Source organism: Trematomus bernacchii, unplaced genomic scaffold (genome assembly GCF_902827165.1).
Source record: "Trematomus bernacchii unplaced genomic scaffold, fTreBer1.1, whole genome shotgun sequence".
Lineage (NCBI taxonomy): Eukaryota > Metazoa > Chordata > Actinopteri > Perciformes > Nototheniidae > Trematomus > Trematomus bernacchii.
In genome coordinates this window covers 14,779-37,500 of record NW_022988054.1, presented here as the reverse complement: position 1 = coordinate 37,500, position 22,722 = coordinate 14,779, and the positions used below count along the sequence as shown (strand labels likewise).

At 43.2% G+C, this 22,722-nt stretch overlaps 1 protein-coding gene across 1 annotated transcript in view; it reads left to right on the top strand.

Moving 5' to 3' along the window:
* Positions 1–22,154, top strand: part of LOC117474437 (atrial natriuretic peptide receptor 1-like) — a gene marked incomplete at its 5' end in the record, with an annotated part of 25,252 nt that extends 3,098 nt beyond the window's left edge. The window contains 7 exon segments of the mRNA XM_034120217.1: positions 9,665–9,860; positions 11,411–11,557; positions 11,753–11,876; positions 18,758–18,826; positions 20,835–21,009; positions 21,191–21,289; positions 21,954–22,154. Of these exon segments, the coding sequence (XP_033976108.1) occupies positions 9,665–9,860; positions 11,411–11,557; positions 11,753–11,876; positions 18,758–18,826; positions 20,835–21,009; positions 21,191–21,289; positions 21,954–22,114 (971 nt within the window).
* Between the last annotated feature and the right edge of the window lie 568 nt (positions 22,155–22,722).

Below are 22,722 nucleotides of genomic sequence, written 5' to 3'. Positions count from 1 at the left end.
TACAATTTCATTATGGATTTAAAAACAACTGAAGTCATGATGCTGTCAGAGTGTGGTTTCCTGAGTGTATCTGTCCTATAAAAGGTACGTCATTCTCTGCTTGGCTCGTGTGCAGAAATCCCATCAGTTGCACCTGGCAATACTGCTTCTACCCGTCTATTATCAAGCTGAAAAATGAATACAGAATTCCAACATACTGTCATCAAATGTCTTTCTATTATAAATTAAATGTATATCCCCATAATGACCTAAACAATAAAGTCCATGGCTTTTACTTCTATTTCTTTACCAGGCTAGTTACAAGATGTTGTCTAAATTAAATTCTGTGTCATTACATTACTATGTTTTAGCTTAACTGTAATATGTTCTTTCTATGTTTCAAACCTCAGTTACTCTAATGTCTGTTAAAATATTACAAAATTGTTTCATTATCACAGGTCAACTTCTTTGGTATTCCATTCTGGAATTACATCTCTCACAGTAGCCCCTTGGCCACTGCTTCTGCATCTGCATCTGTGTTACCTGTTCAAAATGCAATCAATATTTAGAAACATGTCAACATTCATCAAACAGTATCTTATCCCCAGATATGGAGCAGGTTAATTCTAAAACTATCATTCAATGCTCAGTTTGAACATCTAGGTTGGGGCGGAAGGTTTCTTTCAATCCCTAAAAGAAAAATTTAAATTGTGAATTTGACAGCCATGTTGACATTATACATTATACATTATCCACTCTCCCCCCTTTTTACACATGAACTCATGTGTAATAAAATCCTGAAATGGGGAGGGGAGGAGAGAAAACTTTCAGTTACATTTTGGTTAGGGACATAGCAATTTTACATCCATTATTATTATTATTATTATTATCTTTCCACAGTAAACACCTCAGTGAAAATAAATGTTTCTCTTCATCTTTCAGTCCTAAAAGAAACAGAATCTTCAGATTTTAGTTTGAGTTTCACATTTGCAAACTGCCAACTCCTGTGGGAGTAAAATATCATCAAGTAGATAAGAAACGGGTCCCATGTGCGGTTTCCCTTGGAGCTCCAAAATAATATGTTAGTCCAAAAACATGCTTGGTTAGTTATTGTTTTAGAATCATGCAGTTACACTGATCACATGCCGGCATTCATTCACACTCATACAGTCTGGTTGTCAAGTCAGGTTCGGTCAGGTACACCCCAGAGTCAGTCATTGACAGTGCTTTTGTCACACTGTCAGTCAGGGTCAAAGGTCATTTGGTCTCGGTCTTTTGGCCATGTCGTGCTCTGCAGAGTCTTTTCAGAGGTAATTCAGCATAGGCGGGTACCCTTTATCTACAAAAATATGTCATATGCGGAGCGCCATTCCTTATTCATTCACGATTTCAACTATGATTTTCAAGATGGTTCTAACTTTTCATTGGGACTTCTGCCTCCCACCTTTCTTGAAATTTGTTACAAAATTCACTTCCTTATAGTACTACTACTGCAGTTTATTTACACCTAATTAGTATTAAAATGTCTAAAAGATCTATTTCAGAAACTTGTGTACATGTGGCTATTATCTTGAGTCAAAACATTATTAGGATCTGTGTAGCTCTGCTATGTATTTCATAACTCCTTATACTAATTTAAACCCCTTTTCTGGTCTACTTAAAAAACAACGTTAACCTCCTTAGCAGTGTGTGGAACCTTGGGTGTTCGAACATGCAGCAATTACTCCCTCCTTCATCAAGGATTTAAAACAGAAGTCATTTCATATTTCCATCTTAAAGCCCTCCTATGGTGATAACTATGCCACAATGGTGAAATCAATACTTTAGATTGGAATACTATATTTGGCTTGGTCCTAGCTCTCCCTTTAAAATTATCCATACAAATAAAGATTTGTCTGAACTTATACAGTGGTTCCTAAAACTATCCCTTTAATCTGTAGATCAATATTGTAACAAATGAAATCACCACTTTATTCACACATGAATAAGAATCTCTTAACGAACAATTTGTTAACATGATGGAAAGATTGAAGAATATAGTTCTACTCTGTACTCCAAAACACCCACTGCTTAAAGTGTAGTGAATGTTTCCATCATGTCTCGCCCTTTATCTCTCAGTGTGTTTTAGGATGATTCTCATTTTACTTTAATAGTTTCCTTTTTACTGCTATTTTAATTTACCAATTGATTAATTCATGGTTAATACATCTTTTTGTCTTTACGTATTTATTAAGTCAATTCAAGTTCTTTAAATGTGGTCACTTTTATGTGCGTTTTGTGAATAAGTGTGTTTATTTGTAAACTCACTCATTCCCGTTTTCCTGTTCTCCTCCCCTGGTTTTCTCAAGCCGTGACCCCGGCCTCCTCACTTCCAATCGACCATGCCAACTCCTCTGATTCTGTCTTCAGTCCATCAGCTCTTGAATCCATCGGCTGTAACTCTTTTAGGCAGCCTTTGGCCCGGTTACATCTGCAGCCCACATCATGCCACTGTTCTTGTACTGCTTTGCATTTCATCTCCTCCTTTACAGTCTCTCTACTGTTTTTATGGAGGGCGGATTCTGCTCTCATGTCCCACACTTTGCTCTTGTGCCAAATCTCGTGGCTCAGCTTGGAACTTCATGTCCTGTCTGACATGTCTGTATGTCAGCATGCCGTTTGGTTCTGGATGCCACAGGTGGAGATAGTTCTGGCTGCAGTCTTGTTGTTGTTGTTGGTTCAGCTCTGGTTCTCTGTCTGTTCGATGGAGAAGGAGGAGTCTCCTGTTGGGTTAGGTCTTTTGTCAGCTTGGAGGGTCGGGGTCGTAGCCTTTCTGACTCAGAGGGGGAGTCCAGGTCTCGGGACGCATTACCTATAGGAAGTCTAGCACACTGAGGTTAAATAAATCCAACCCTTTCCACTTTTTCTAATCATACTATCTGTCTTAGTTGTTAAATGCCATCTAAACAACACAATTAATGTCTACTAATGTTATTACAAAATCTCCTTCTAAAAATTATTTCAACCATTGTTACATATTTACCCAACATAACTCTTTCAAGAAACCATTTTCTCCTATAAATTGAAATACTTACATGTTTCAACCATCACATATTCCACACACTACGAAAGAACATCTCCATACTTTCTCCAATATTTTAAATCCCACTGTTACTTAGAACAATAGTAAAAAACCTGCAGAGGACACTAATCAGACCACAGTAATGTAAATTGACTCAAGTGTAAGCCTATGTCTACTTTCCATTATACTTATTACTTTTGGTGAACATTTGTTTATATTATCTAAATTCCTTGTCTATGACTTGGAAATAGTTTGAGTATAAAAATGTGTTTCTTCTCTGGTGGTGCCTTACCTAAAAATGTTCAATTACTTATTGTTGTACCAGTTTTTCCAAAATCAGTTCTAACTGCCGTGCCGTTTCAGGAAATGTGGCGGTACGGCTACACAATTTGCAAGAAAGTGCCAACATGTTCCTTTGTTAACTCTGATCCCGAGTGCATCTGCAGTGCGTTCTACAACTTCCCATGGTCCACTCCATACAGGTTGCAACGAGTTCATCTTGTGGATTCTCACATTTACCCAATCACCTGATCCAACAGAAATATTCATCATGGACCTGGCATATGCTTCCGCCTCAATTTTCCTAATATCTAACACTGGTTCTCCTCTGTATTGTGAGGGGCTACATTGTGGTGGATATTGCTGAGTGGGGCAATCACTGGCCAAATGTCTACAATCACCACATATGAAGCAGCCATCATCCCTTCTCCCTCTTGATCGTTGCTTTCCTCTCCATTGGCCCTTTTGTTGTATGGGAGGGTATACCTGTGCTTGCGGCTGTACTTGGGTAGGAAGATATGCAGGTGTTTGCTGTTGAAGATACTGTGGTGCTTGTGGCTGTACTTGGGTAGGAAGATACACAGGTGCTTGCTGTTGCTGGAGTTGTGTGGGACATTCATTGGACCAATGTGACGTCTGACCACATGTGTAGCAGCCACCATTCTGGAAACTTCTTCCTCCGCTTTGTTGGTTCTGCATTTGATTATCTGGTTCTTCCTGAGTTTGAACTGTTGGAGGTGTTCGCCCTGCCTTCTCTGCTAGTATGGCCATCTGCTTTGTCGATTTCTTGTTTTTATTAGCTTCGGCATCTTTCTCAGCTTCTGCATTTTTCTCAGCTTCGGCATCTTTCTCAGCTACTTGCATCTTCAAAAGTCTTAGTTTTAGTGCTTTCATCACTTCGTCATTTTCCCTCTGTGTTGCCTGGTATGTCATGTCGTGGTGAATGAGCTGTAGTTTCCATTCTTCTGGGAGTTTAGCTTCTAATCCCACCACGGCTTCCAGGCATGCCTGCACTGATCGGGGAAGGGCTTTAATGACTGCGTTCTTCCACAACATTACGACAGCCGGAGAAACGTCATGTCGTTCTCCAGTGCAGTCCTCCCACACACCTTCACATCTCTTCAGGAAGGTATGCATGTCCTCCCCCGGTTCTTTTCTCAGGCTGTTGAGGGCGTGTAAACTGCGTGTTGTCGGGTAGATGTTACGAATAGCAGCCCAATAGCTCGACCTGATATTGTTGAATGAAGTGTCATCTGGAGAGTTGGTGCATTTGGCCATGAAATCTACTGCTCTTGCCTCTAGTCTGCCTTCTATCCGTCTAAGCAGTGCCCTCATGTCTCCCAAGCACAGGTGGTCTTGGACAGTGTACTTCTCCAGATCTTTCACCCACTTCTGACCTCCTTGGGTGAGTGGAGGTAGCTTTGCCACTAATGATTCCATGTCCCTGTGAGCCCATGGTTGGTAGTCAAATCCTCCTCTCTCAGCCGCTATCAATGGCATGGAGGTATGTGCACTGGTCTTGGTTCTTCCAGCTTTGGGGCATGTCCCAGGGTATTCGTCCCTACTATTGTTCTCTGAGGGAGATGCAAATCTGCGTCGTTGCTGTGACTGTTCTTGGTAGGGGGAGTGTCTACTGGTTACAAACTGTGTACTGCCGTCGTCATCTTCATCTCCATGTCCTTTGGAATAGTCTTTGTCAGGAGAGTAATTTGTTCGGCGTTTTGTTTGAGATTCTCCCCATTTTTGAGTTATTTGTTGTTTTCTTTCTTCCTTAATTTCTTGGAATCTTTCATCTGCAGAATGTGTTGGTTCAGGAGAGCAACCAGTTCGGTAATTTTTCTCTTCTTGCTCTTTTTCCCATCTTTTCCTTTCTTCTTGTTCTTGTCTTTGTCTTTCTTCCATTCTTCTGATGAGTTCTGCTTCCATTCTGATGAGTTCTGCTTCCATTCTTCTGTTGAACTCTTCCTCTCTGATGAGTTCTGCTTCCATTCTTCTGTTGAACTCTTCCTCTCTGATGAGTTCTGCTTCCATTCTTCTGTTGAACTCTTCCTCTCTGATGAGTTCTGCTTCCATTCTTCTTTTGAACTCTTCCTCTCTGATGAGTTCTGCTTCCATTCTTCTTTTGAACTCTTCCTCTCTGATGAGTTCTGCTTCCATTCTTCTTTTGAACTCTTCCTCTCTGATGAGTTCTGCTTCCATTCTTCTGTTGAACTCTTCCTCTCTGATGAGTTCTGCTTCCATCAGCTGGTTGACACTGGATAGGATTCTTACCTCATACGCCAATTCTTTCACATTTGGGGCTTGAATTGAAGCTCGGTGAGAAGGGTTGTTCTCTGATATGTCGGGAGGAGACACTTCGGTCAGGCTTGGATACTGCTTTGGAGTTTGGATAACTGGAGCCTCTTCTGTTATTTCTGCTGTGTCTTCATTTACTGGCAGATCTGCTGCTTCTACCAAATGTAAGCTTGTTGTCAATCCCTGGCTGGCATATTTTAGATGGAGTATCAGACTTGTAACTCTAGCTTTTCTTTCTTCAGCTTTGTTCATAGCGCTTTTTTCCAGGTCCATACCACGAGGGTCGTCCGGCTTTGATCCATGCCTCTTGCTGTTGTAGGTATTCTCCATTCTCATATTCAACTACAGCTTTTCTATGGGCTTTCGTTGGTCCAGGTTTATCATCTGCTGGAATCAATCCTCTCGTTTGCCACTGCTCGAACAGTTTCTCTATTCTGTTCCATGTCTTCTGTCTATCTTTTGGCGCTGTCATAGCATCTGACCTGATGTTTACCCTCTCCTTAATATCTGCAGTTGAGCCTGGCATTGAGAATGCTCTTAACTTAGTGTCATTTCGTGACATGTTTCACTTGGATGGAATTATGAAGTTTATCAAAGAAGAATTACTAATCCACTGAATAGTACCTTTGTATTCTTTATAAAAGTATCCTATGTCATCTGAACTCAACTTTAGAATCTGGTAATCTTTTTTTTTATTTTTTTTTTAAAGTTAATAAAAAATTAATAAAGTAAATTAGAAATTATGCAAATTTTAAAATCAGAAATTTAAAAAATAAAAAATGTACAGTGTATGGTTTTGACCTTTAAAATATGAAAATAGGAATATGGTGAAAATCCAAATAAACTGTGTACAGTGTATTCTGAAGTTTATGAAATTATGCAAATGTCATAACTACAATACTTCAATTCAGAGAAACCACATGTAATCTTTATCTGTGTGTGGTGAAGAATGTATTAACTGTAATACTTATGTCCGCTCGGGGAGCTGTTTTATTTTTAACTCCTTTCAAATGTATCAGCTAGTACTTCCGGTTCATAAACCTACTTCCGGTTTATTTACCCAAATAAAGTTCAAATTACTTTCTTTGAAAAGCATGAAAAACAAAAACAACTTAATCTACTCTCAATGTTCATCTACACCATCCCTGTGTATTTAATCAGTAGTTAACAGTTGTATCTTTACTCAAACTATTTCACCACCTAGTAATGCCAACTGGCTAGCTAACTAGCTTAGCAGTATAGCATTAACCTCATGTGACTGGGGGAAGGGGAGGGGAACAATGGGAACATGTGATGCAATTTAAAAACCAAACTGCTTGAAAAACTCCAATACAAAACAAGACAATCTTCATTTATCTTAGCTCTAAATTCTATAGATGCTGACCTTAAAAGCTGATCTTATAGCAATCTTGTACACAATCTTTCCGGCTTAGAACATCACACAAAAATATACTTTTCGGCTTAAGAACTCCACACAATATACTTTATTAAACGAGACTACGCCGGTTTAACACATCAAACATATAAACTAACATGAACGGACCCAGTCCAGTGCAAAACAGATCATGGCTCGTACCTCCCCAGAGATCTTAACACTATTTGGAGCCAGTCCAATGTAAACCAGATAACCTCTAGTGCCTTCCCAAAGGTCTTTAATATTCACATTAATCGGGCGGCGCCGAAGAAACACTATAAACAAAACCGCACCACAGATCAATCTACTACTCACCACCAACGCTTGCACCTAATGTAAGTTATTTAACTATACAGTTTTTGAATTAAACAGGTAACCGTCTCACCTTTGATTTAGGCCCAGCCAAAAAATCCTTTGTCTGCCGCCTGTTGTGATGCTAGTTAGCTGCAGCTTTCCTCTCTTCCAGCACTCTAAAAAAATAAATTGCTCTTTTTGTCATTTCACAGTACAGGTACTATGTAACGAAATTGTTCCTCTGCATTTGACCCATCCTAGTGTTAGGAGCAGTGTGCTGCCGTGGATGGCGCCCGGGGAGCAGTGTAGGGAACGGTGCCTTGCTCAGGGACACCTCGGTAGCACTTGGTCTTGCCGGGACTTGAACTGGTGACCTTCCAGTTGCCAAGCCAAGTCCCTATCGACTTCGCCACCACCGCCCACTCTCCTCTCTCCAGAGTCCCTTCGTTGGTTGCCAATTGTTAGTGGTTCTTGAACCCCGAGAGCAGGAGAGACTGAAAAGAGTCAAGGCAAGCTTATAAAAGTTAACAGCATTTAATTACACAAAAGATGCGGTGGTATACAAATGAAATGTGCTCGTTGGTGGTTTCCCCCTGCCAGCTGTTTGGTCCCGTCAGCTGGGGGCAAGGAGAGAGAGAGATCCTTCTTGGGTCTCCCGGGTAACATCTGTAGTCTTCTCCTATTGGCCGGCGTCGACGGGGGCGTGTCCAATGCAAATCCTGTCGGTTTCTGCTGCTGAATTACATCACTCTGATGTCTGTGGTCATCTAAACATTCCCTAATAAACCTCATTCCAGCGTCAATAAATGAGTGTTACACCTAGGGTGTTTAGTGTACAACATCATGTTATTTCACCTTCAATTCACGGTTTGAAAACGTAGCATTTCGCCACAAGCTAATGCTAACCGGAAATGACGAAATTCACCAGCGGAAAACCGGAAGTCACTTGTGAATCTTCGGTTTTCAGAATAAAACAGATTTAAATGAAATACAGTGTATTTCATTCAAATTACGCCACATCAACATTGATTTTAATTTCTAACAGTCCCCACACCACACACATATCAGGTCCCCACAACACATATCAGGTCCCCACAAGACACACATATCAGGTCCCCACAAAACACACATATCATGTCCCCCCCACAACACATATCAGGTCCCCACAACACACACATATCAGTTTAATGCTTTATTCTGTAATAATACTTCATGTATTTGTTGATTATATTTATTTCTAAACCCTGGTAAGCACTCGAAAAAGAAGTAAAGTTTAAGTATCTAAAACTAAACTGAAGTCACACTTGGATACTGTATTTAGTTGAATGATGAACTCAGTCCTGCTGTAAGGAAGTTCATGATGCAGAATTTAATATAAATCATCTATTTATATATTGTTTAATTATCAGTTCAAATGAAGGCAGACATCTGATGTGTATGTTTAAAGACTGATGGCGCCCCCCTGTGGACTCTTAGGGCTTCACAGCTTTCATCAACAATTTTACTTGTTATTACTTACTAAACATTTCTGGATAAGATATATTTTCATGATGACTAACAGTAATTATTTAATAGCTTTTTAAATGTGTTATTGTTTCAAGATAATACTAAGTTTGTCTAAGTTTTATGAATTTAGACTTCATGAAAGTCATGTGATCAGCAGGTTCGTCCTGATTGGTCGACAGAGAGCAAAACAAAGATGGAGGCAGGAAGCTGTCTACATATCAGAGAACAATCTGAGCTGACAGCTGTCACAATATTTACATAGATTTTATATTTGAAAAGGTTTTAATATGAATATGAATGTATTACATTTCAATCAATCTGAATATTATTTCATGATACCTAATGTTAGAAAACTCTCACTGGTCCCCGGCTTGATCTTCAATCTCAGGATCCATGTATTTGTGATCCTCTCCAGAATGGAAGTAGTCATCACATACAGAGCATCAACTAGTTCCTGAACACTGTCCTTCACATGCTGATATCCAAGAGAGGGAGTTACACAGTCACAAGATGGAGGAATAGAAAGCAGTATTCAATGTTTACTTCAGATTAGCTCCACGTCAGAAATGATCATGCTTGTCATATGTCTATCTCCATAGAGGCTGAATCATCATGTTAATCACAGAGCTATCATATGCCTAAAACAGTCCTGATGCTCTTCTAGGTAATCATACATCCTGTCATGTACACAGCTTCAGTTGGGGTACCTTTGGTATCATGTTACTCTCATATTGGAGGAGGACATTCAGGATTTTCAAAACACCTATAATTATTTCAATTGTTTTTTTTTTAGATATTAACAAATGTAACGTATTGTCCCCCCCCCCCCCCCTCAGAGATCGTGCAGGCGGTGCGTCATGGCTCCGCCCCCCACCTCACCTGTTCCCCCCCACTCCCCCCCCTCAGACCCTCGCTCTGCCCCCTCAGCCACAGCGAGGATCTGGGGCTCCTGATGCAGCGCTGCTGGAACCAAGAACCAGCAGAACGTCCCGACTTCAGCTCCATCAAGATCCTGCTGAGGAAACAGCACAGGTGAGGGGGCGGGGCATCAATATCAGGGGGGTGGGGCATCAAGATCAGGGGGGCAGGGCATCAAGATCCTGCTGAGGAAACAGCACAGGTGAGGGGGTGGGGCATCAATATCAGGGGGGGCGGGGCATCAAGATCAGGGGGGCAGGGCATCAAGATCCTGCTGAGGAAACAGCACAGGTGAGGGGGCGGGGCATCAAGATCAGAGGGGCGGGGCATCAAGATCAGGGGGGTGGGGCATCAATATCAGGGGGGAGGGGCATCAGCACAGGTGAGGGGGGGGCGGGGCATCAGCACAGGTGATGGGGGGGAACCAAAAAGGGGGGGCAAACAATGGTTGGGGGTCAACTTTAAACTGTGTTTTAGGTCCTTGAGAGACTCCTTTATAAAATGTATTATCTGCAGGGGTTACGGTTCTAACATCTGTCTCTCAGGGGCAGAGTTCCCGTTAGAATATGTTTTTGCCGGTCAAAATGTCCGTTAAAGATTAAATCTTCCGGACAAAATTAGAAAAGTGCCGGTCAAAGGTCTTCTTTGTTATTTATTGAGCTTTAAAACAAATTGATATGATTCGATATTAAACAAACTAATTATAGTAGATTAACTACATTATTCAAAAGTGTACAGTAATTTACAATAACACAGGAATAATAAACGGAGCGCTCTCTCCCTCTCCTGACAGCCCCCCAGTATCATGCAGCTCGCGGATCCAGTAATGAGTGACCCGACAGTAAAACTAAACATATCTATAACTAGTTTAGGTAGTTTGAGAGGTCATTAAAATAGCTACGTGATATTCTAACCTGAAGTGTGTTTTGTTCCGCTCACCGCTGCAGGGGATCATGCAGAGCTGCGTGTCGACTCATCAGCAGCAGCTGATCTCTCTCTCCCGTCAGATTAGACTCGTGTTTATGTTCATATCGATCAGATCTAGCTAGTTCTAGCTAATGATATGACTACCTGCTTATTAAAAGACACCTCAACAATAAGCGTCGCTATGCAACCGGGTGAGGCCACAAAGTATAGCGCAGCATTATGCATTTGTTTACATGCCCACCGGAACCCCGAGGCATTACCAACAGATCAACGCACAATCAACCCATACAGGACATCTCGTTCTCCACATTAAGTGTTAGACATTAGAATTGACTATTCTTGTCTGTCACACACTCTTCTTGTCTGTCACAGACTATTCTTGACTGTCACATAAGTGGCGCAACTGATGCGGTATTGCGCTAAGGGGAAATTATTTTGACCGGACATTTTGACCAGAGAGATTTAGATTTGCCGGTCTTCAGCATATTTTACCGGTCATAGTCCGGTAATTACCGGCTAACGGGAACTCTGCTCAGGGATTACGGTTCTAACGTCTGTCTCTCAGGGGTTACGGTTCTAACGTCTGTCTCTCAGAGGTTACGGTTCTAACGTCTGTCTCTCTGTGGTTCGGTTCTAACGTCTGTCTCTCAGGGGTTACGGTTCTAACGTCTGTCTCTCAGAGGTTACGGTTCTAACGTCTGTCTCTCTGTGGTTCGGTTCTAACGTCTGTCTCTCAGGGGTTACGGTTCTAACATCCTGGACAACCTGCTCTCCCGGATGGAACAATACGCCAACAACCTGGAGGAACTGGTGGAGGAACGGACTCAGGCGTATCATGAAGAGAAGCGTAAAGCAGAGACCCTGCTGTACCAGATACTACCTCAGTGAGTACATATATACTGTACCAGATACTACCTCAGTGAGTACATATATACTGTACCGGATACTACCTCAGTGAGTACATATATACTGTACCAGATACTACCTCAGTGAGTACATATATACTGTACCAGATACTACCTCAGTGAGTACTGCACTAAATACTACGCAGTACTACAGTAATACTTGCTGTGTTGCAGCTCAGTTGCAGAGCAGCTGAAACGAGGACAGACGGTTGAGGCCGAGGCCTTCGACTCCGTCACCATCTACTTCAGTGACATCATCGGGTTCACAGCGATGTCTGCGGAGAGCACGCCACTGCAGGTCAGAAGAACCTATTAGAACCTGTTAGAACAACACTGCAGGTCAGAGGAACCGTTTAGAACCAGTTATAACAACACTGGAGGTCAGAGAAACCTTTTTGAACCTGTTAGAACAACTCTCTAGGTCAGGGGTCGGCAACCTTTTTGATATGAAGTGCCATTACAAAAAGAAATTGTTATCAGCGTTAGGGCTGCTCAATTAATCGTATTTTAATCGCAATTACGATTATGGCTTGCAACGATTACGAAAACAACGTAATCGAAATAAAACGATTATATTTTTATTATTATTATTATTTATTTTTAAATGAAAAATATTTTTTATTGGTTTTTCAGTTGAATTATACTTAAAGGTGGGGTAGGTAAGTTTGAGAAACCGGCTCGAGATCGCTAGAATTTGAAAATACACAACTGGAGAAAATTTGCCACTTCCTTATAGAGCCCCTCCTCCAACACACACGAACGCGCACATGACCAATGAGGGCACGAGATAAGTTTGTGTACAGATGGAAAGCTGACAGGCAGGTAGGCCATCCAGTTATTTTAGCCGGGCCGGCTAAAATGATTGGTCGTGCTTTTTACAGTATTACGGCTTCCACAGATGAACATTTTTTTATGGATTTTTTGCCAAAGCACTTAAGATATTCATTGCTATCGGGATGTTAAGAGCATTCCATGGAATATAACAAAAAGTGTATCTCGAGCCGGTTTCTCAAACTTACCTACCAACTGTTAAAAACATACTGTTCACTTTTTTTTTCTCCAATAAATTGATGTTTTCAACGTAAATGGATAATCGTTTTTAATAATCGTGATATCAATTATTGACCCAAATAATCGAGATTATGATTTTTGCCATAATCGAGCAGCCCTAATCAGCGTGCCGACAATCGTGAATTATCAACGGTGGGGGGGGGGGGGTTGAGGAGCTTGACGCTCGTGAACTGTCAACAGGAGGGCGGGGGGAGCCTCGCTGCAGGGAAGCAGTGTGTGGACCTGTCAGCACAACTTACATGATGCCGAATTCAAAGGGGACCTATCATGCAAAATGCACTTTTGTACGTCTTTTATACATGAATATGTGTCCCCGGTAGGGATGTGCATCTCCATCACTGAGGCCGATGCGATGCGCATCTCGATACATTGCCAACGATACGATACATTAACGATACATTTGAAACACCAGGCGATGCGATACGATACGATTCACCCCTGTTGCGATACAGTTCGATACGATTTGATTCAACATTATGCGATTCGGGGCGATACGATGCGATTCAACACGATGCAAAATAATGATACTTCAATATGGTACGACAGAGGATTTTTGTTTTATTCCTTATATGCAGCAAATCATAAATTAACAAAAAAGTGCTTTACATATTTGGTTCTCTCTACTAGTACTGCACATCCCATCATGCTGTTTCTTTTTTACCTTAAAACACTCTCCAGAGTACAGTACAATTGTATAACACCTCACAGTTAAACAATTTAAGGATGCATTGCCCATGATGAACAATGTGCAAATAACAACTACCATAGTGCAATGCCCATACAGCTGCCAGCCTGATGTGCTTAACACTCATTCATAGGCTAACTCACCAGTGAGCAGAAAGCAGTGGTTTCTATATGAACAATAAAAAATACAAATAACCTTTCACAAACAGGTATTTCATAACTGCTTACAATTGTAAGGAAGACATTTAAACTATTATTGGCAGTCACAGCTGTTGTACACTAAACACCACTCTCTCTGACATTATACCTCACTGAGTGATTGAACTCATGTCTAACTTTCAGGTTTTTCTTTTCAGCCGCAGACCCCATGTCGCCTCTTTATGTGCGTCGCTAAGTTCCTCGTACTACTTGTGTACTTTAAAGCCGCACGGCATCGTTTACAATTTGTGAGCGATTTTTCAAGTTGACCGTCTTTCTTGAAAAATCCGAAGTGTTGCCAAACATTTGATTTGTAGGTATTTTTCGGTGCGCTGTGTTTCTCTTTCTCCTCGACTTCCATGTGTGTTGATAAGTGAGACTCTCGGCCTCCGTAGTGCGAAGCAAAGATCAAAGATCGTCTCTGCTGAGTGCTGACAGGATGAGAGGATATTATATGAATGAATCGTTTTTTTACCGATGCAAAGACGCTACAATCGATGCATCGCGAGTTCAACCCAAACTGTAGCCGATGTGCACTCTTTTGACCGGTGCACTCGCATCTTGAACGTTTATGCCGGTGCACCGATGCGAATCGGTGAATCTTAACATCCCTAGTCCCCGGTGTTCCAGGGAACTCACCAAGTGTCAGAAAACACAACCCTCTCTATTTTCCTCCATACCCAAATCTCTAAAAAAGGGGCTGCATCGGATCTGATAAAAACTGATCCAGATTTGAACACTGTCCTGACGTCAGGACGGTGGCGCTACGGCTATTGGGCCAACTCTCCACCTATCAGGGGAATGTGGGGTTGGGCCACGGCCGGCCATTGCCGCTCGAAAGCGCTGGAGACGCTGTAGTACATATGCCAGGCCTGTAAGTGGCGCTGTAGTCTGCCACAAAAGCAGCGAAGAAGACTTCCCGCGCATGGTTGCCATGGTTCCCCTTCTGTTTATTCTCCGCTGTGGCTTTTTTTCTCCCTCCCCGAAGCGGAGAGGTGGGTGTTTGTCATCTGCTGGTGGACTAACCGGAGAGAATTACAGTGCTTGCCTCGACGGGGAGGGATTGCTGCTGCTGTAATTCAATGCAATCCCTCCCCGTCGAGGCAAGCACTGTAATTCTCTCCGGGTTAGTCCACCAGCAGATGACAAACACCCACCTCTCCGCCTCTTCCAAGGAACGAGGGGACCGTGCGGCAGAGTTTCAGTTTCAGTTACTTTCGCCGGTCAAGATGTCCGTTAAAGTTTAAATCTTCCGGACAAAATTTGAAAAGTGCCGGTCAAAGGTCTTCTTTGTTATTTATTGAGCTTTAAAACAAATGAATAACGACTCTATATAATAAAACACGGAGGACGGAGATCTATTTTTCTCCCTTTCTTCTGACTTGATCAGAGCACGCTATCCTCTCCTGCAGGGGGGCGTGGTCAGCTGCAGCTCACAGAATCAGCCCCCTGCAAAAACAGGGCTGGAGAACAGCAAATAGAGCGAAATGAGGCATGGCTAAAATGCATGATCTGTTTGGTATTTTGAAAACAGAAACGTATAAATATACCTTATATAGGTATGGCCCTACAATATATCATTTAAATATAGCATGATAGGTGTCCTTTAACAAACAAATTGAAATAATTGGTTTAAACGGCATAATAATAAGGACCATCGTCCATTCTGTGATTCTCCAGAACACACATGTTATGATATTAGGGTCATGCAGAGTGAGATGAGATCGCTGTCCCTTTAAGAGAGAGAGAGAGAGGGGTGTGGCGTGTGCATGTGTGTGTGGGGGTGGTAGAGCGAGAGTGAGCTAGCGTGTGTATGTTTCTGGAAGTAAAACGAGGCAGCAGAAAAACAGAGGTCTGTGATGTACTTTGTGAAACAGAAGAACAACTAAATAAATGCAACGGCCTCCCAAGAAGAGCTCGCCTCTCTCCAGTCATTTAAGCCAAAGTGGGTTATTTAGTGGGAATGCTGATACAGCCTTCCCACTATCTGTTCTTCAAAATCTTTATTCCGCTCGTTATTTTGCCGGTCTTCTCCTCCCACATTCCACATCGCAGAAACTCCGTTCAAACATCAAAACGTTCAGCTCGGTCGGGAATCGATTGCTATTACTTTTCTCATTCATGACTTTCATAATTCCCGAGATCACATTTTTAACATGGAAGTCAATGGAGAAAATCTTCAGACTTGAACAATCTTCATGCGACTTCAACTGCTAACTCTTCCTTCATACTTTCACTCAGAAACCTCATTCCAACTTTAAAATGTTACACATCTTTCTGACATTATTCGTGTAACACAACTTTTAAATCTGATTCTTACTTTTAGAGATATTAAACATTGTTCAGACCTTGGTAAAGAGGCCTTCTTCAGATTTTAACATTAACTAGAGTGCGTGATGTCACAGCTAGAGGGTAGGAAATCTTGAAATTTGCCTTCATATTGTTTTTTAAAACTGCCATAATTCCCAAACCCTACATTCTTGAGACATCATTTCTCATGAAAAACGTAGGAAAACATCTCGTAGCTTGAAAAATGACAAATAATTAACCAAAATAATTCAACAAAATGCCTCTTGAGGGCATGAAGTGACAAAAACGTTCAACATGCCTCCATTAAAGCCCATTGTAATTTCAGGCTGATATTTCCTCACAGCAGCAGCCGCACACCTTTAGTTAAACTGCCAAAAAGGCCACATTATTGACCCGAAAGTACACAAAAAGCACACTTCAGATGCTCAACTTCCTTGACATGCTTCACACTTTGAAATTTCACCGATATCTGTTACGGTTCTTCAACAAAACTTTCACATGTAACAGGTTTATCTCTCATTCAGAACAATGGAAACCTTTGATCTCTGGACACCTCGTTAGCTCAACTATAAACACCTGTGTCATGGAACACGATGATGTCATAACTCCAACTGACATGTTCAGAGCAGCAGACTTCAGATAATGGTTGATGGTCCTGCCCTCAACAGCTCTTCGTCAATTATGGGGTGTCATCGTATGCCGTTTCCATGGAAACGCATCCCTCGCCATAAAAGACGATGTCGCTATACATTAACTCCTATGAAAATGTTCAAAAAGTGCTCAAACTTCACATGTGTGCTAACAGTCCAGCCGTGAAGACATCTACGGGACAGTTTTGAGATTTCTTCAAATGCCGTTGCCATGGTAACACAAGGCTCGCCATGAAACATGGTTTTCTTATAACTTCAGTGAAAATGCTCCAAACGGCCCAAAACTTCACAGGTTTGGTAACGATGCAGCCATCAACGCATCTAAGCGTATTATGGGGTGTCATCAAATGCCGTTGCCAATGGCGACAGACCACTCGCCATGAAACACGATGTCGCTGTAAGTCCAATGGACACGGTCCAATCGTCCCCCAATCTTCACTTGTATATCACCGGTCCATGCCTCAACAGCTCCACGCCAAATCTGAGATCTCACCATCCCTCGCCATAAAACACGATGTCGCTATAACTCCTATGAACAGTGGCAAGCCGTGACTTTTATACCTAGGCCCTCTGACCCCCCCCCCCTTCCCTCGAAAAAAAAGAAGAGTTATTACATCTCAGCGTATACTTCAGCGGAATATCAAAACAACGGCCCGGGGTGCAAAACGCATCAATGACAGCGACCCTCTACCACACAAAACAACACCATTTATATAAACACCTATCATGACAGGGCACCCACAGCCAAGTAACAATTACAAATGAATGAAGTCGGCACGGCGGCCCACATTGAAAATGACTTAGGCCTATACCTTTGATGATCAAATCACTTAAACACAAAGTCCATCCTCCTGTCCTTTTGGATGAAGCACTTGATGGCGGGTCATGCAGCTGATCCTTTGCCACTCCAGTTTATCATTGTAACTCAATCTTGAAAATGACTCGGTTAATAATTTCGCAACGATGTCATCACTATCACTGACATGAGCCATCATGAACGAACTTATGCTAATCATAAATCTATCGATCATAAATCTATTGATTAGATTTAGGATTCGAAAATAATAAAAGTAGGGTAGACATGTGGATATTATCCAGCTGAACAAAACGTGCATTTATCTATCAGGTTCGTTTTCCACAGACCTTATTTCCAGCTATTACATCCATGAGAAATCCCATTGCTTTTCTGTCGAGGGAACCCGAGCGCAGCTTACTTCTGGGTTTTAGGACGCATCACTGTACCACTTGCATAAACCTCACAGCGGGCGGAACTTGTCATAAAGTCCGCGAAAATAAAGCCCACCCATTTAGAGGGAGGATATGATTGGTCAATTGTACTGTCATTTGACATTACTCTCTCATTGAGTTACTATAGCTGGCCCTCTGTGAATGTACAGAGGGACCAACAAGCTCTCCCGTCTTCACAGTACCGCAGAGACGGCATTTAACCCTTCACATTCCAACAGAAACTGAACAGGCAGATTCGAAGGATTTATTTCTTTGGAAATGTTATTTTAAATACAATTAAATCAAGTTATTTTGGTAAAACTAATGAAAAATGTAACAAAAAAATATATAAAAAATAATATTTAAAAAAAAATGTTTTCTTTTTTAATTTTTTCAAATATTATTTTTTAGAATAGGCCCTCGTCCCCCCTGTTTCCTCGACTACGGTCTGGGAGCCGACAGGAAAGTTCAACACATAGATGGCCAGTCCGCCCCTTTGTAGCATATTATTTCGATGAGAGATGAGCAGATCGCCACTGGGCTTTCAACTAAAGACACAGCCACTCAAAAACTGCGGCATTTGTACAGCTCCTTATGGGTACTGCAATTTGTGAAGTGCTTTCCTCTGTGGTGAAACGATCAGCACTGCACTACGGAGGAAAGCGGAAGAAAGTCGCCTGGAGTTAAAGAGAGTGGAGCTGCGTTACGTGCATGGCTTCCTTCTGCAGGTAACGGGGAGACGCGCTCTGGCGGCGGTCTTGTTCAGGATCCGAAAATACATTTTTTATATTTTGCACACTTGTTCCACTTATTCCTAGTGTGCCACTGGTTACGGTGCCGCATGCCAATGGTGGCACACGTGCCAGGGGTTGCCGACCCCTGCTCTAGGTCATATTATAACCTATTAGAACAACTCTGTAGGTCATATTAGAACCTGTTAGAACAACTCTGTAAGTCAGTAGAACCCAGTAGAACCTATTAAAACCACACTGAAGGTCAGTAGAACCCAGTGGAACCCATGTTTGTGTTGTTCCCTCAGGTGGTGACGCTGCTCAACGACCTGTACACCTGCTTCGACGCCATCATCGACAACTTTGATGTTTACAAGGTAGACCTGCTCAGTGCTAAGCTAAGCTAACATGTTTATATTGAAGCGGCTCTTCCCTCAGAACCAGACTCCATGTTAAAGGTCTCCTATCATCCAGAATGCACTCTCTGATGTCTTCTCTACATCACCATGTGTCCCCGGTGTGTCAGGAGACTCACAAAGTGATGTCTTCTCTACATCAACATGTGTCCCCGGTAGGGATGGGTATCGTTTGAAATGTATCGATTCCGATTCCGATTCCGGTTCTTATCGATTCCCCGTTTCGATTCCAAAATTGTAAAAGAAAGAGGTCAAACGTTTAGATAACAAAAATATCTTTATTCTTTTAAGCTTTAACTGACATTTTTACAAATAAAAAATATACATGCAATACAAATGTATTGCACAATAGCTGTGCTTTATTTGAACTGAGCTATGCCTGTGGCAAGCTATTAACAGGCATTACACTGTGCTGGTGTTTCTTTTTTAGTGTAGTGGAGCCTCACTTTAGAGCGTTTACCGCCATCCATCTTTGGTGTTATGAAGTGACTGAGCTCGTGAACTGTCTACGGGAGCGGGGGGGAGCCTCGCTGCGGGGCAACTGTGGACCTCTGTCGCCTGTCAGCGCAACTTACATGATGCTGTTTAAAAAAAATTAAGGGCGGTGCCGGCCGTCAGCGAACCGAGCCGGCCGGCCGTTCTGTGATTCTCCAGAACACACAGAAGGAAGTCACCTTGTGGTAAACCTGAGAGAGAGAAAGAGTTTGAGCTCCATACTGTTTCAGAGAGAATCCTTGATGTGGTTTGGAACATGATATGGAGTTTCATCACGGCAGCATTTAGCTGAGTTTCTGCTGGGAGAGTTCTCCTGATGAGATCTACTCTCTCTCTAATGGCGCATTTCCATTGCAGCGCGTAGCTCGCTTTAAGCGTGCCGTGTCGTGCCGTCCCCTTTTTTGGTTGTGCTTCCACTAGGCCTCGTTCCGGCGCGGCACGGCGCGGGGCCACTTTTTCCCCTCTTTTCTGGCCCTAGAAAATTGTGGTTCTATCGGGGCCAACAAACAGGGCTGAGTCGGGCTGAGTATGCTAAACTAGAGAGAGGAGCGCTGGCAAGAGGGCTAGAACTACAACAAGATGGACATATTTGACCGTGATTTAATTGTAATACACGTTTCAAAATGATGCCGAAGTAACAACATACTGATACCGGTTAGTAAAAACCATGAATTAATGCTTTGTCAAGTCTGCAGACAGACGGCAGGCGAAAAAACCTTTTAAAATTCGTGTTTTTCTAGATGGAGATTGGCTAAGCTAACGCAGTATATGCCCCGACCGTCCACACTCACAACAACGGCCTATACAGACATAAATAAGGCAGCGACTGTATTCACCATGACACAGGCAGTCTGTGGTGTGTACTTGTTTAACTTTTGTCGAGTTTCTGAACATATATAAGGAGCTGTGAGCTCTGAGTGCTCACAGCTAACGGCTGTGTTGTGTTTCTGGATTTCTCATTGAAGATGACGTCACTGCTCCGCCTACACTGCGTTACTATAGTAACTACCCCAGTTCCTAAACTGTAATGGAAGCGCAGCATGAAGTGAGTCGGCCCTGTTAAGGCCCAACGCGGCCAAGCCGTACCGAGCCGTACCGAGTGTGGCCGAGGCCGACCGTGTAGTGGAAAATGCGCCATAAAGCTACTGACCCAGAGTCAGCTCTTTAGTAACAGCTGGAAGAGAGGGGGGGGGGCTACAAGGATCTGTTTGGGGTTTGGAGCAGGACACTTCAGAGACATGTCCTTAGTAACAGCTGGAAGAGAGGGGGGGGGGCTACAAGGATCTGTTTGGGGTTTGGAGCAGGACACTTCAGAGACATGTCTTTATATCTGAGACCTATGATATCTGCCTACAAATAGTATAATAGGAGACCTTTAAAATACTTTAAAGCCTCACCTGTCCTTTTCACCTGTCCCCCCCCTCACCTGTCCCCCCCTCTCACCTGCCCCCCCCCCCCCCCCCCCCCCCTCCAGGTAGAGACGATCGGCGATGCCTACATGGTGGTGTCGGGGCTGCCGGTGAGGAACGGGAAGCAGCACGGCAGAGAGATCGGACGCATGGCGCTCGCTCTGCTGGAGGCGGGGGATAGCTTCTCTATCAAACACAGAGCCAATCAGAAGCTGCGGCTGCGCATCGGCATACACAGCGGTCAGTGTGTGTGTGAGTGTGTGCGTGCGTGCGTGTGTATGCGTGTGTGTGTGTGTTTGAGTTTATTAACACAATGTAGGGATACTTTACTGTGTGTATGTGTGTGTGTGTGTGTGTGTGTGTGTGTGTGTGTGTGTGTGTGTGTGTGTGTGTGTGTGTGTGTGTGTGTGTGTGTGTGTAGGTCCAGTGTGTGCAGGTGTGGTGGGGCTGAAGATGCCCAGGTACTGTCTGTTCGGAGACACAGTGAACACAGCCTCACGCATGGAGTCCAACGGAGAGGGTAATTTACACACACACGCACACACACGCACACACACACACACACTATCATTTACACATGCTTTAAAGTTTTTTGATGTTAATGACACTGTTGTGACATCACTATGGAACACTTGCGCTCCTATTGGTTAGCGCTCAAACACATTGTGCTGATAGATAAACACCTGCACGTCAGCAGGAGAGGACAAGGGAACATTTTAATGATCCAGAATTCTGTATATTGTTTATATTTGTTTATTCTATTTTTCATTTTCATTTTATCTTTAACTGGTCCTGAAACACAATAATTTCCCAATTTGGGATTAATAAAGTATAAATCTAAACCGTGTGTGTGTGTGTGTGTGTGTGTGTGTGTGTGTGTGTGTGTGTGTGTGTGTGTGTGTGTGTGTGTGTGTGTGTGTGTGTGTGTGTGTGTGTGTGTGTGTGTGTGTGTGTGTGTGTGTGTGTGTGTGTGTGTGTGTGTGTGTGTGTGTGTGTGTAGTGTGTGTGTGTGGTGTGTGTGTGTGTGTGTGTGTGTGTGTGTGTGTGTTGTGTGTGTGTGTGTGTGTGTGTGTGTGTGTGTGTGTGTGTGTGTGTGTGTGTGTGTGTGTGTGTGTGTTGTGTGTGTGTGTGTGTAGTGTGTGTGTGTGTGTGGTGTGTGTGTGTGTGTGTGTGTGCGCGCGCAGCTCTCAAGATCCATGTCTCCCAGGCAACTCAGGAGGTTCTTCAGGAGTTCGGGTGTTTCCGTCTGCAGCTCCGGGGGGAGGTGGAGATGAAGGGGAAGGGCAGCATGAGGACATACTGGCTGCTGGGGGAGGAGGGGGGTAAACACAATGTAACAGCCTGAGGGGGGGGGTAAACACTTTGTAACAGCCTGAGGGGGGGGGGGTAAACACTCTGTAACAGTCTGAGGGAGGGGAGGGGGGGGGGAAACACTCTGTAACAGCCTGAGGGGGGGGGGTAAACACTCTGCAACAGTCTGAGGGAGGGAGGGGGGGTAAACACTCTGTAACAGCCTGAGGGGGGGGGGGTAAACACTCTGTAACAGTCTGAGGGAGGGAGGGGGGGTAAACACTCTGTAACAGCCTGAGGGGGGGGGGTAAACACTCTGTAACAGCCTGACGGAGGGAGGGGGGGGTAAACACTCTGTAACAGCCTGAGGGGGGGGGTAAACACTCTGTAACAGCCTGAGGGGGGGGGGGTAAACACTCTGTAACAGCCTGAGGGGGGGGTAAACACTCTGTAACAGCCTGAGGGGGGGTAAACACTCTGTAACAGCCTGAGGGGGGGGGTAAACACTCTGTAACATCCTGAGGGGGGGGGTAAACACTCTGTAACATTAAACATTAAAGATACACACTTTATTAATTAATACTTATATATGTTTTGGTTCCTTTCCAATAGATCAATAGATCTTTCTCTCACCTTTATTGATACGTCTAATACATACAATTA